We start from the raw sequence: 12,636 nt of genomic DNA on the forward strand, positions 1-12,636 counted from the left end.
ATCTAGTAACCACATACTATTCTTAGAAGTGGCAACAAATGTCTACATTGCAAGCCCATGTTCTGATGAGTCTACTGTTCTTCATTGGGCCCTAAAAGATGTGTGTGTGTGTGTGTTTTACTTTCTGGTCGTGCCACTCAGTATATGGGATTATAGTTCCCTGACCAGGGACTGTACCTGCATCCTTTGTGTTTGAAGTGAGGAGTGTTAACCACTGGACCACCATGGAAATTGCTAAAAGATGTTTTATTACAAAACTCTCATTGTTAGTGTGCAACTAACATCTTTCACTAGCAGTACCACTAATGTATCTTCAAGTAGCCTGGAAGTGCCTTTAGACAGATGGACTGAGAATGACAATATTGTTCAGGATTCTGCAAGCTCCAGCTTCAACCATCAGCTGTGAGTTGCATCCAAATATCCCCTCATTGGCAGTCTCCATCCTGGAACCTGGCCTGGCATTAGGAGGTCTCAACTTGGCATCCATAGCCTTCTGTATACCAGGAGTAGATAGTTCTAAGGAGTCACAGGTCCCTCGACCTGTATAGTTTTATGCATGTATTTTCTTGAGGGAAAGGACCCATAGCTTTCTCCAAGGGGGAGAAGCCTTTTTAATCCCAAAAAAAGGTTAAGAATCACTACACTAGAGGAAGATGCTATTACTGCTGCCCATGTTCTACCTAGGCATGTGGGTTCTGCAGAAGCAGAACCTCATTTTCAAAGAAGGAAAAGATTCTTACTGTTTTGAAGAACTTTTTAATCATGTGCCTTCTGCCAGTTCATTCTCAGAAATCTTCAGCAAGCTAAGCTAGTTAAATCATTATCCAGGCATGGAATACACTGTCTTTCATCATTTGATTGATTTGATTTCCCCATTTCCTGCCATGAACTGCCCACTTAGTGCATTATGTTTCAGACCAGACAGTCTGCAGACTATAACCCTGAGGCTTTGACAGGGGAAAAAAAAAAAAAAATGAAACACTAAACAAGGATGCACAGAACAGAGAACATATGATTTCTGAATTATCAGGGGGTGCAATTGTTCACTGAACCAAAACAGTTCTTCTCTCAGTTAAAGCAGCAGAAACCACAAAACACAAGTTATGTTGATGGGATTCGTGTGACTTTTAATTCTTATTTTACTAATGTTTTACAGTAAGTGTAAGGAGTAAAGACAGGAATGGAGTGAGGGAAAGGAAGAAGAGAAACGTATTCTTTCAAGTTCCTTGAACGGCTAAAGCACGTGCTAGGATCAGAAAGTTGAGTAAAAGCATCATGTCCTTTTCACCACGGAAATGGAGATGTGTGACACAGATATGGCAACTCTTCAGATCTGTGGAAGTGACTCTGACAGAGAATTAATTCTGCATCAAACTTGGCACATGTGGAAGACTGGGCAATGCAGGTGCTACACAGCTGGGCAAATGAAAACTGGACTTCCTAGAACCTATTTCCTAGCGTGCGAGCAGGACATCTGTGCCCCTTCTCTGGTCTGAGAGTCTCTTCCTCTCCAGCAGGGGAGCAAGACCCCACCAACTATGCAGCAACAGGAAATCTGTTGGGCAAGACTGTTAGAAGATCAAGATTTCTTTTTTATATTTATTTGCTGTGGTGTTGATTGACCAGAAGGGACTCTTTACTTTTGGGCAGGAGCATTGTGTCCTGGTGATAAGATAATCTACATTTAGCATTCTTAAAAGGCATAAGTGTGAAGACAAGGCCTTTTTAGGACCTAGACCAGTGGGGAGGGAAATAGGAGGATTTTAAGGTTAAAGGCATGAACAGCTAATTCTCTATCACCACAAATGAACTGCCACGGATAAATGAGACCTTGTCTTTTCCCCTTCATACAAATACTCACCTCTTCTAGCTTACACTTCTAAATCTAAGGTCAGCTTAATCACAGTTTGGGATTAACTATGAGTGTGCTTCTAAAGTTAAGGTGAAAAGCTACATTCTTAATAAACTATTCCTTTTTCCTAATTAAATGGATTTGAATAAGCTAAGGGGTAACCCACAAAACTTATCACTGCCTTTTTTTTTAAAGTATATAATTAAAAGGACATGAAATGGACAGGGAGAAGTCATTACACGAATCATAGAAATGGTCAACATGCATCTAATTCTACTTACTGAGCAGAGAGAGCTAAAGGGGTTAAGTTCTTTTGAGAAGAACCTAAATGTGTTTTAAAAGGACAAATACTACACTATCCTTTTTTTTTTTTTTTCCTGAATGGAAGAAAGGATATATGGAATTGCAGCAGGGTGAGAGGGAAAATACCCATTAAACAAACACCTATCATTTGTGAAACAATTCTATCGAGTGGTGTCGGGTGTGGACTGTGGGTTTATCTCTGGCAGTGATTTTATGTTTTAGGTATCTAGAGTGAGAGTACATAGCTGGGTAATGGCTGGGTATGGTGAGTGAATATAGGTTTTAATTTCAGTTCACAGCAAGATGGTGATGATCACAGATTTAGCACCTTCGTTTGTACTTCCTCTGTACCTGAATCATCTATAACTGTGAAGCCTGAGCTTTAGGTGAGAAAGCTGCATTCTTAGATAACTCCTCTGTGATTGCTCTAGGACTGCGGTTTGCTCCAATCTAAGGTGTGGACTTCTTATTAGAGAAAGTAAGTATTCGATGCTAAATATGAGACTGAAGCCTTGAAGACAATGTGGAGTGGCGACAGGTGTTTTGGATCAGGAATAGGCTGTTTGACAAGTCAAGTGTATATTATCCCCTCCTAAGCATTAACTTTTTTTAAGCAAGAGAATTATATTTTTTGGCTTGAAATGGTGGTTTCTTCTATATTTGATTTCTCGGTTTTCTTAGTAGATATCACTGTCTCCTCCAATATTTCTTCAAAACTTTCCCCTATCTGGGAGGTTTTCTTTGAGGCTATCTTAGAAGCCTCCTCTTCCTCCTCCTCTTTCTTAAGAGACAGCCCAGTGGCTGACCCTTTGGAGGTGGTAGAACTGAGGATTCTAGGTGGGAGCAGATAGCTTGGGTTGGGAAGTGGATTCAGCCCCGAAATGCTTAATCCACTGGTGCTGAAACGTGTCTCTTCGCCTTCCAGCAGCTTCCTGTAAATCCAACAGAGAAAAACTCTTAGGAAGTCAACTTGCAACTTCTGAAAGAATTTAACCATCCATCCCCTATTCATTTCAGAAAGACTTCAGATTCCAGATTTCACAGTTTCTTCATGACATTGAGACCAATAAATATTGAATTTCAAGGCCAAAGACTTGGACTTTATCCAGCATACACACACACCTTTTCATCCAGCGCACGCACACACACACACATGCCTTTAGCACCAGCTATGTTTAAAGCACTGTCAAGGGGAAACCTATCTTATTTGCAAATACATTAAAAAAAAAAAACCTTCAACTCCCCCTTGGTTTCATCACACCCAGTTTTGGCACTTAAGAGTCTACAAAGATCTACGGAGAAGTAATTTACTAATTAATACCTTAAGTGCAACAGGGATAAGAAGGTAAGAAGTCCACAAAGAAACTGCCTAATTCAGCCTGAACTTGAGATCTGTATTTTTTCAGCATGTCAGGGTACAAAGGAAATGGAATCAGCAATAACAGAAACCAAGGAAGTAACCTGTTTCAGATACCAAGCTTTTTCCCAGCCTGGCCTAAACAGCATCATAATAGAATGGCTCCAGTATCTTTCTTTTCCTCTCATAATTCTGGTAACTTTTATCATTTAAAAAAAAAAAAAAAAACAGAAACCCAAAACACTATCAAATCCTCTGGGAGCTTTAAAGTAGTATACAAAGTGTCAGAATAAAAGAAAAAATTCTCAGACAGATCTGAGGTTGAATCTGAACTCTTTCATTTACCAACACTGTGATTTTCAGCAAGTTACACAGTCTATCGTTCAAGTTTCCTCATCTGCAAAATGATGATATAACCTGATACCTAGATAATTTATATGCAGAATCTAATATAGTGCCTAGCACACAGTAGTCATCCAAAAAGTAGTAGCTGCTGTCATTTTTTTTAAGGTAAATGTTTACTTACACAGGTATCCAGGAGCATACTTCATCTGTGAGGACTTTCTATGTTGTATGAACCCTGTTTTTAAAGTTAGAGTCTGGTGGGTTTTACTTCAACCTCTGTGCACTCACATTATTGCCTTAAATCTCTGCAGAGGCAGGTAGACTGCTCCAGGCCTCCAGGCACTAGTGGGGTGGAGCTGGGACCTAACCAAGTTGAGGGACGTAAGGGTCAGCTTACCTGAAAGGAGGCAGTGATGCCTTTCCTCATCCCCTGCTTCACCCATAAACTGGAGCCTAAAACCACTTATGTGGGTAGCGATGCCCCAGGTGACAGGATCTGCCTAGGTGAGCATGCCCTGTGACGTACCTGTAAGCTGCTATCTCAATGTCAAGAGCCATTTTGACATTGAGCAAGTCCTGGTATTCCCGAAGGTGGCGCGCCATCTCACTCTTGGTGTTCCTCAGATCATTCTCCAGCTGCCCAATGTTATCCTGAAAAGCAGCAACACAAATCCAATATATGTAGGCCAAACTGGCCGACATTCATTGAGATTGAGAAAGCAAGGATTCTCAACTCTGCCTACACATTAAAAATCCATACCTGTCCCTCAGCCCAGATTCTGATCCAACTGTTCCAGGATGGGGTCCCAACATCTTAATTTTTCCATAAAGGTCCCAGGAGATCTGGATACATTTCTATCAGGGGTCACAGGGTTCTCAACTAAACACCGGGAAGATATTTATGTTTTACTCACTTACTGTCCCTCCCTTGCTATTGTATTACTGCTGAATCACTCAGTTGTTGAATGTCCTTTTCGAAACCAAAGGCTCAGGTCAGGAGCTTAGATTCAGAAAATGCCAACTGTGGAGAGCCCAGAGAGGATGGCAAGTCTCTGCCTCCATTCATTGTGATGGTTTCATGAAGTCTGCTAGTCAATCACTTCACTGACCGAACTTTACATGACAGATAGGAAGCATAGACACTTCAAGGAATTTTTTTTTTTTTAATCCAAATGGCAGATTGAAATTATAATTTTTTAAAAAAAGAAACTTAAGTTCATATAATACTTGTGCTTTAAGTTCCTCCAGGTACAAAACCAGGCACAGAAGAAAAAAAGGTTTAAATCTGTGATTCTTGAGAAACGAGAGGATCTTTTAAAAACACAGCAGATCCTATTCCTCATCTACTTAACACCCTCCAACAGCTTTGGAATTAAGTGCAAACTTCTCAGCACAGCCTATACTTTTCACCTTGCTCAGTATGTTTTAGTTACCGTGGCCTTCTCTTTTGCTCCTTAAACTTACCAAGTTCACTGCTATCGCAGGCCCATTAGACTAGCTCTTTCCTCTGTTTGGAATGCTCTGTGGTGGGTCTTCACATGGCTGACTTCATGTCATACAAGATTCAGTTCAAATGTCCTTTACTCAGGTCTTCAGCATCCAATTTAAGTACCCTCTCCACACTGATCTAGCATGTACTTTTACCTTAAGCTGGGGAAACTGCTAGCCCATGAAGGAAATTTGTGAAAACTTTAAAAAAAGTATCTTCAGAAAAAAGCCCCCACCTGAAAGTGGCCACTCTGCTTTTTAGCTCTTATTATATGGATAATTCTTTGTTGAGGGGAGCTGTCGCTGTGAATGTAGGATTTTTAGCAGCATTCCTGACCTCTATCGACTAGATGCCAGCAGCACCTTCTCTCCCAGCTGTGATAACCAGCAATGTCTCCAGACATTGCTAAATGGCCCTGGGAGGGTAAATCCACTGTTAGAAAACTATTGTACTGGGATGTAATTTACATGGAAGCCGTCTGTCTAGTTCCCCCCTGGAAGCCCATAGCCTAGCACAATGAACACTGGAGATGCTCAATGAATGATTGTTGAATGAATTTCTTTTCTTATTCTGAGCAAATAACTCATATAATTCAGTTGCAATTCTCAACATGGTGAGTACAGTGGCTGGGAGTTATTTTTATGAAACAGTCATGCAGATAAATATATCAGAAACCCCAAGAAAGTGCTGAGGAACCCTTTGAACTTCCCTTGTAGGGATGATAAAATGCTGGTGAAAGCCAGGGCTGATAGATCAGGGGGTGCAAACTTCCAAATCAAAAGAATCTGCAGAAAGAATTAAAATTCATACCACCTACCTGTTCTATAAATATTGACAGGAATACTGCAAAGAAAAAACCCAATTAACTGATGGGTTCAGAGCAAGGAATGATGGGTTCAGAGCAAGGAATGATAACCAGTGAGGAAAATATATAATACACTGAACAATGGTGGAAATATTCCAAAGTGTGTTAAGAGATCATAAGAGTTTAAAGGGATTTTTGTCAAGAAATTTTACTTGATAGTTGCTATATTTGAGGTTAAATAGTGTTAGTTGCTCAGTTGTGTCCAACTCTTTGCAACCCCATGGACTGTAGCCCACAAGTCTCCTCCGTTTATGGGATTTTCCAGACAAGAATATTGGAGTGGGTTGCCATTTCCTTCTCCAGGGGATCTTCCTGACCCAGGGATTGAACCCAGTTGTCCTGCATTGCAGGCAGACTCTACCATCTGAGCTACAAGCAAATCTAGTGACGCCCTAGGAGTAAGAGAATCAATATACTGTGGTAAGGGGAAAAGAGTCTAAGGTGAAGGAAAAGGAGAAAGGGGAGCAAGTATTCTCATTATGCAGAGGGGCAGGAGAAATGTTACAGGAGGAAAAAAAGAGGATTGCATCAAGATCTTTGGATTGCATTTCTTGCCCTGACACCAACATCTAACATACCTCAGTTTTCTATACTTTACTTTCTTTGAAACTTCCATTTCTGTATATGGGAAATTATAATGTTTCTTCTTTTCTGAGGTATTCTGAGATCCTCAAGTGAGGATTTCAATTTAATGCACCTCACATTATGATGTGATGAGTTCATTATCTGGTCAATTAGATAATAGTCATTAGAACAACATTTGGTACCTAGGAACTGCTTACTAAATGTTAGTAATTTTTATTATTGTTAATATCATACCATGTGACTCTACCCTTTTAATGATATGGACAAATTGATCACGAGCCCTCCCTACAACCCCTTAGATCAGCGGTCCCAACCCTTTGTGGCACTGGGGACTGGTTTCGTGGAAAACAATTTTTCCACGGATTGAGGGGAGGGGATGGTTTTGGAATGATTCAATCACACTGCATTTGTTGTGCACTTTATTTCTATTATTACATCGGCTCCACCTTGGATCATCAGGGATTAGATCCCAGAAATAGGCAACCCCTGGCTTAGATAACTAAAGAAAGCAACGTATAATAAAACTTTAACATTGGAGAGTTGGAGGCAAATCCCATAAAGCACTGGATTATTTTTTGTTTTTCACGAAGATGTACATCTCCATAACAGTTGGATTTTTTTTTTTCATTTAAAGGATATTATTTTCTTTCTCCAGATAGGAAGGTACAAAGTTAAAACCTTAAATTCCAGAATTTAATATAATACTTCATTCTTCAAAACAGCCACAGGCTTTTCAGCTCTGGACACCCAGGTTTCCATAACAGTTTTTAATAACCAATCTAAATAAAAACTTTTCTAAAGTGCTTTGTACTACTCTTTCCTAGGATACTAAACAAAATGCAACCTTTCTCAGCAACTAAGGATTAAGATAATGATCAATTATTTCTCTAGAATTCTGTGATGTGTTTTATCTTTTAGGTCAACTAAGGTATATATAAGGCTGTATTTTCCCTAAATGGCCCCTGAGAGCAGTATTTGAACTAGTGTTTGCTACTAGTGGTTTTCTTTGTCCTGAAAGTTGAACTAATCTGCTACTCACTCCTGACAATGCCTGACTCCGGAGGTTCCTCTTCTCTATCTTGCCGAAGGCTTGAAATCCAAATAGCAAAGTGCTTTAGAATCACAAAGTAAAGTAACAAATAAGCTGGGGGGCAACAGAGGGGCCAACTTCCGAATATGTGATTTAGAGACAGATGTGTCACATCAGCAGGTTAATTAGTTTCTTTAAAAAAAATTATTTTTGTTTCACAGCTGTTTTCTGAATAAGAGGTTGCTGGGGACCTGAGTTCTAGATAGATGAGATTTCCTTGAACTTTTCTGCCACACATTTCACAGGTCTATTTTATGGATCAGTGTAGACATAAAGCATGACTTTGCTCTTTTTAGAAGAAACTATGCTGACTGCTGACCCCTGCTCTTCAACATCTGGGCTCTTTGTCTGCGCTTTCTTCCCCACCCTAGGCAGTCTTGCATTGCCCTTCAAAAGCCCTGCCAAAGATGGCCTCCAGCTGGAAATCTGAGCAAAGCGCTGCAGTCTGCCCCCTCCCCCAACCACGCAGCAGCTGCTGACTTAGACTGAGGGAACAGGAGAGAGGCACTCCCATTCCAAGGGTCTCTCCTGGAATGGCTAACCAGAGTGCTGAGCATCCTCCTTGGGGCTCGAAGGATGTGGACTGGGAGTAAGAGAGAGAACAGGCCACCAGAACATCTGCAGTGGCGCACAGGTTAACAGACAGAGCTGTGGGTTCATCACTTTTAGGGGCCCTCACCCAGGGGAACAGTAGTGAGTGTGGCACCATCTGATTGAAGAAGGCTGTTCAGAATTACTACTCTGTCTGATAACGAAGGTGGAGAGAGAGGATTTCTGTGCGTGGTACACTCACAGGTCACTCTGCTGCCTTTTCTCACCCTATCTTTGTTTCTTCCCATGATTTTTTCTACAATACTTTAAAAATGTTGCACTATAAGTATTTCTATAGGCTGGTTTACACTGGGAAAGGTGGTTTAAGTCAGTGCACCCCCAAATCAGTCTGAGGAATTGATAGGCTGCAGTGCTTTTATTGAAACTGCATATTCTTGGGCCCCACCTGCAAACTACTGAATCCATATCTTTGGGAGTAAGCCTGAGACTCTTTCTGTTAAGCCCCCAAGTAACCTTGGCGGGTCAATGGGTTTAGGAACCACTAGTTTTTCTGTAAGGGCTCTATCAGGGTGGGCCAGGTGGCAATAATACAGTGAGGTGGTATGTTTGGTGTTTAGTTGCTAAGTCATGTCTCTTTGTGATCCCACGGACTTTAGCCCACCAGGCTCCTTTGTCCATGGGATTTCCCAGGCAAGAATACTAGAGAGGGTTACCATTTCCTCCTTCAGGGGAATCTTCCTGATCCCCAGGGATCAAACCTGCATCTCCTGCATTGGCAGGCAGATTCTTTACCACTGAGCCACCAGGGAAGCCCTAATATACTGAGGTAGAGGGGACAAAAACAGAACAAAAGAAAGCAAAAAACATATGGAAGAGTTGAAAAAAGAGAGAAGGGGACCAAATGAAGACCTTTTTCTTGAATTCTAATTTCAGAAATGGATCTATCAGGTTATAGATTTATATGCAGCCACTGCCACCCCCAATCTCCAAGGGGCCAGCCCCTTCCTGCTGTTTAATTAGGCTACATTTCAATCTCATACTGGAGAGAAGAGGGCAGACTTGGCTCATCTCCCTGGAGAGCATTAACTGATGGTGTGATCCTGATTGTTCCGCAAGGTCTTTCAAGGAAAGCTTCAGCTTTCCAAGATTGACCATCGTACAGGGCCAGGGCCCCCAGTACCGTCCAAAAATGTCCTTAGGCATCTTTGGCAGAACAGGGACTCTAATGGTGGTGAAGCAGGAACCAGAATCACCCTGTGTCAGAAATGGAAAGCCTTTAGTTAAAGAGGATGGCTCTGTTTGGCTTCTGAGGACAATAGTCCTAGCACCTCTTAATTTTTCGTGTCGCCTGATTCAACCCTTGCATACACCACGGTATACTCACTATTAATATGTCACCTTGAATCATTCTTCACCCTTTCAAAAGTGTGATAAGCTTTCTTTCCTCAAATAGGCTGTCAGCTCTCTGGGGCAGGGAAAACGTGACTTTAATGGGGCCTTCCTCTGCCTTTAAGAGGGTGGCAAACCTGCAAAGGAAAATGGGCCTACCACTAATCTCTGAAGCAGAAGAAAGAGAACAGCCTCCCATCACTGCAGTGAAAGGGGAGGGGGAGGGGTTAGAGGGCAAGAAAACAATGGCTGAATCTCACTGTGGGGAAGGAGGCTTTTCATCTCAATCAGCGCTGCTAAGATTGTCAGAACAGCCTGATGACACCCTTGTGGCTTCAGGACCCGCAGGTGAAGATGTGCACCTCTCCTCAGCTTTTATATAGATATATATATCTGTTGTCTGAGCTCCTCTTCCATTCACAGCAGGTCCACTGAGGCTACGGCTGATGGGGGCAGCACTGCAGAGCTGCAGATGCCGCAGTTTCTGTTGTTTTTTGTTTTCTGCAGGCTAGTCTGGATGACCCTACTATTGTCTAACATTGAAAGCCTTTTAAAGCAAACAAAACAAACCAGACAACACTGTCACTATTTCTTAGAATATAGGGGCTACACCAAGCAACCAGAGAACATGGCAAAGCCCAATTCAGATGGTGATTATGGGTAAGTTATCCTTTTTAGAGAAATACTGGGCTAGCCCAGCAGAAGACCACGTAGCCCATCCTTTGAAGCTTCTAGAAGAAAATACGAAGTCTCAATTAACTAAATGTAATTAGTTCAGGCCATTGAGAGCTAGGCCACATAGTGAAAAGTTCAAGTTAAACATTTTGAAGTGGAATAAAAGTATTTATTTGAATATTACTGTAATTATAAATACCAAAATAAATAGCCCAAGCAAGCTTTCTTCATTTATCAAAGGGAGCTATTTATAATGAACAGCAAATACTGCACACCCATAATAATTCTCTGGCTCCAGACAAAAATAGCACTTTGAGGATTCACTGCTTTCTTGATTGATTTTCTTAATGTTCCTAAACATAATTAATTTTATCAAATGGAAACTTTGAGCTTGGTAGAATGAATTATTGCAAGTTTCTGAACTATTAGCATTCTATCCAATGGAACTTTTATTGCACCTTGAAACTGAACCACACTATTTAGATTCTTTTCCACACTTTTCACCTGCCTCTGTGTCCTTTGTGGTCATAAGCCCAGAATGTTCCATGTAGTAAAACTGAAGGTGCAGTGGCCTTTGTTTGGAGAGAAAAGGAGGAAAGAGCCAATCGATACCTTCACAGGAGCTTAGAGGACAGGCAAAGACGGGAAAAAAATAAGTGACCTATAACAAAGATGCACTCATCTCTGTGATTTATCACATGCACTTAGGATGGAAAAATGTTAAGGAAATGGGAATTTTCGAGTGGGACTTCACTGCTGCGGGGCAGACTAAGTGGTTTTTGTTAAATGCTAAGCCATCCATGAACGTGAAAATTGATGCTGTCCACGAGGTGACCCTTGATTGCAGGTAGCCGAGACTGATGTGTTTGTGTTGAGAAAAAAAAAAAATCGAAGCAGTTAATTGTCTAGAGAGTCATAACTGGGACAAGAGACAGGAGGGAAATTCTGAGATGGGAAGAACTCTAGATCAGCACCGAGGACAGCGCCCGACCATCCTCCTTTCCTAACGTCTGTAATGCTTTCTTTAGGAAGAAATACCGTAAGTCAGTGGCCGAGGGAACTGAGTGTATGCTGGGGGAGAACAGAGCAGGGCGGTTATTACTAGCCCAATCACTCATCTCCTTGACTGCCAGTCTCTACTCCTTTGAGAGCAAAAGTCAAGACAACGGGATAGAACTCTTGCCAGTATAGTCTCGCATTCTTCCCCCACCCAAGTGCAGAAATATTCCCAGGACGCACAGAAAGCATTTCAAAGTCAATCAAACAAGCCAGACAGCAGAAACAGCACCGCCAACCACGGAGAGGCTGCGACCTACCCCTATTGCGCTCACCCCTCTTTGGGAGGGGTTGTTCTTCAGGTCGCCAGCGTGTTTATGCCCACCTGCTGAAGCTTGAGGGCTTCTTTGTTAGAAGGGCTCAGACAGGGACGCAAGTAAGGGGCAGGTAAAGAGGGCGTCCAGGCCCCTAAAATCAGCGAGAGAGGCTCCAGGGCTTTTTGTTTGCCAGTGCCTCTGGGCGGGGCGCTTTCCGTCCCCTCCTTTATCCGCCCCTTGATTTCGAGGGCCCCAACCGTGCGAGAAATACGCGCTGGAGAGCAGAGGGCTCCCTTCTCTACGCAGCGCTCCAACCTTTACCTGGTAGCTGGCCACCTCGGCACTGTGTCGCTCCTCCAGCTCCAGGATCTGCCTCTCCAGGGACTCATTGGCCCCGCGCAGGCCCTCGATCTCGATGGTGCGTGCCTGCAGCTGGCGCCGGTACTCGTGAATCTCCTCGCGGCTGGCCCGGATGGCCTCGGTGCTGCGCGCCGCCTGCTCGTTCAGGTTGGCAAACTTGGACTTGTACCACTCCTCGGCCGACTGCAAGTTCTTGGCGGCCAGTGACTCATACTGGGCGCGGATCTCCCTCAGCGCCGAACTCAGATCTGGTTTAGCCACAGCCACGTCCACCTCGGCCGCGGCCTGCGAAGACGCCTGCAGCGTGGCCAGCAGCTCGGCCACCTCCTCGTCGTGCACCTGGCGCACGAAGGCCAGCTCGTCCAGCAGTGACTCTACCTTCTTCTCCAGATCCAGGCGGGCAAGCGTGGCGCCGTCCACGTCGCGCTGCTGCGCCTTCAGGGCGCGCTCGGCCCCTTCGC

General features: G+C 43.0%; 1 protein-coding gene across 1 annotated transcript in view; it reads right to left on the reverse strand.

The window, feature by feature from the left end:
• Positions 1 to 1,104: 1,104 nt before the first annotated feature.
• Positions 1,105 to 12,636, reverse strand: part of INA (internexin neuronal intermediate filament protein, alpha) — a 12,492-nt gene continuing 960 nt past the window's right edge. The window contains exons 2-4 of the mRNA XM_010859597.1: positions 12,137 to 12,630; positions 4,384 to 4,508; positions 1,105 to 3,087 (exon numbers count right to left, since the gene is read on the reverse strand). Of these exons, the coding sequence (XP_010857899.1) occupies positions 2,778 to 3,087; positions 4,384 to 4,508; positions 12,137 to 12,630 (929 nt within the window). The 3' untranslated portion in view covers positions 1,105 to 2,777. The remainder of the gene's footprint in view (positions 3,088 to 4,383; positions 4,509 to 12,136; positions 12,631 to 12,636) is intronic.

This window comes from Bison bison, unplaced genomic scaffold, assembly GCF_000754665.1.
Source record: "Bison bison bison isolate TAMUID 2011002044 unplaced genomic scaffold, Bison_UMD1.0 scf7180017864456, whole genome shotgun sequence".
In the NCBI taxonomy this organism is placed as follows: domain Eukaryota; kingdom Metazoa; phylum Chordata; class Mammalia; order Artiodactyla; family Bovidae; genus Bison; species Bison bison.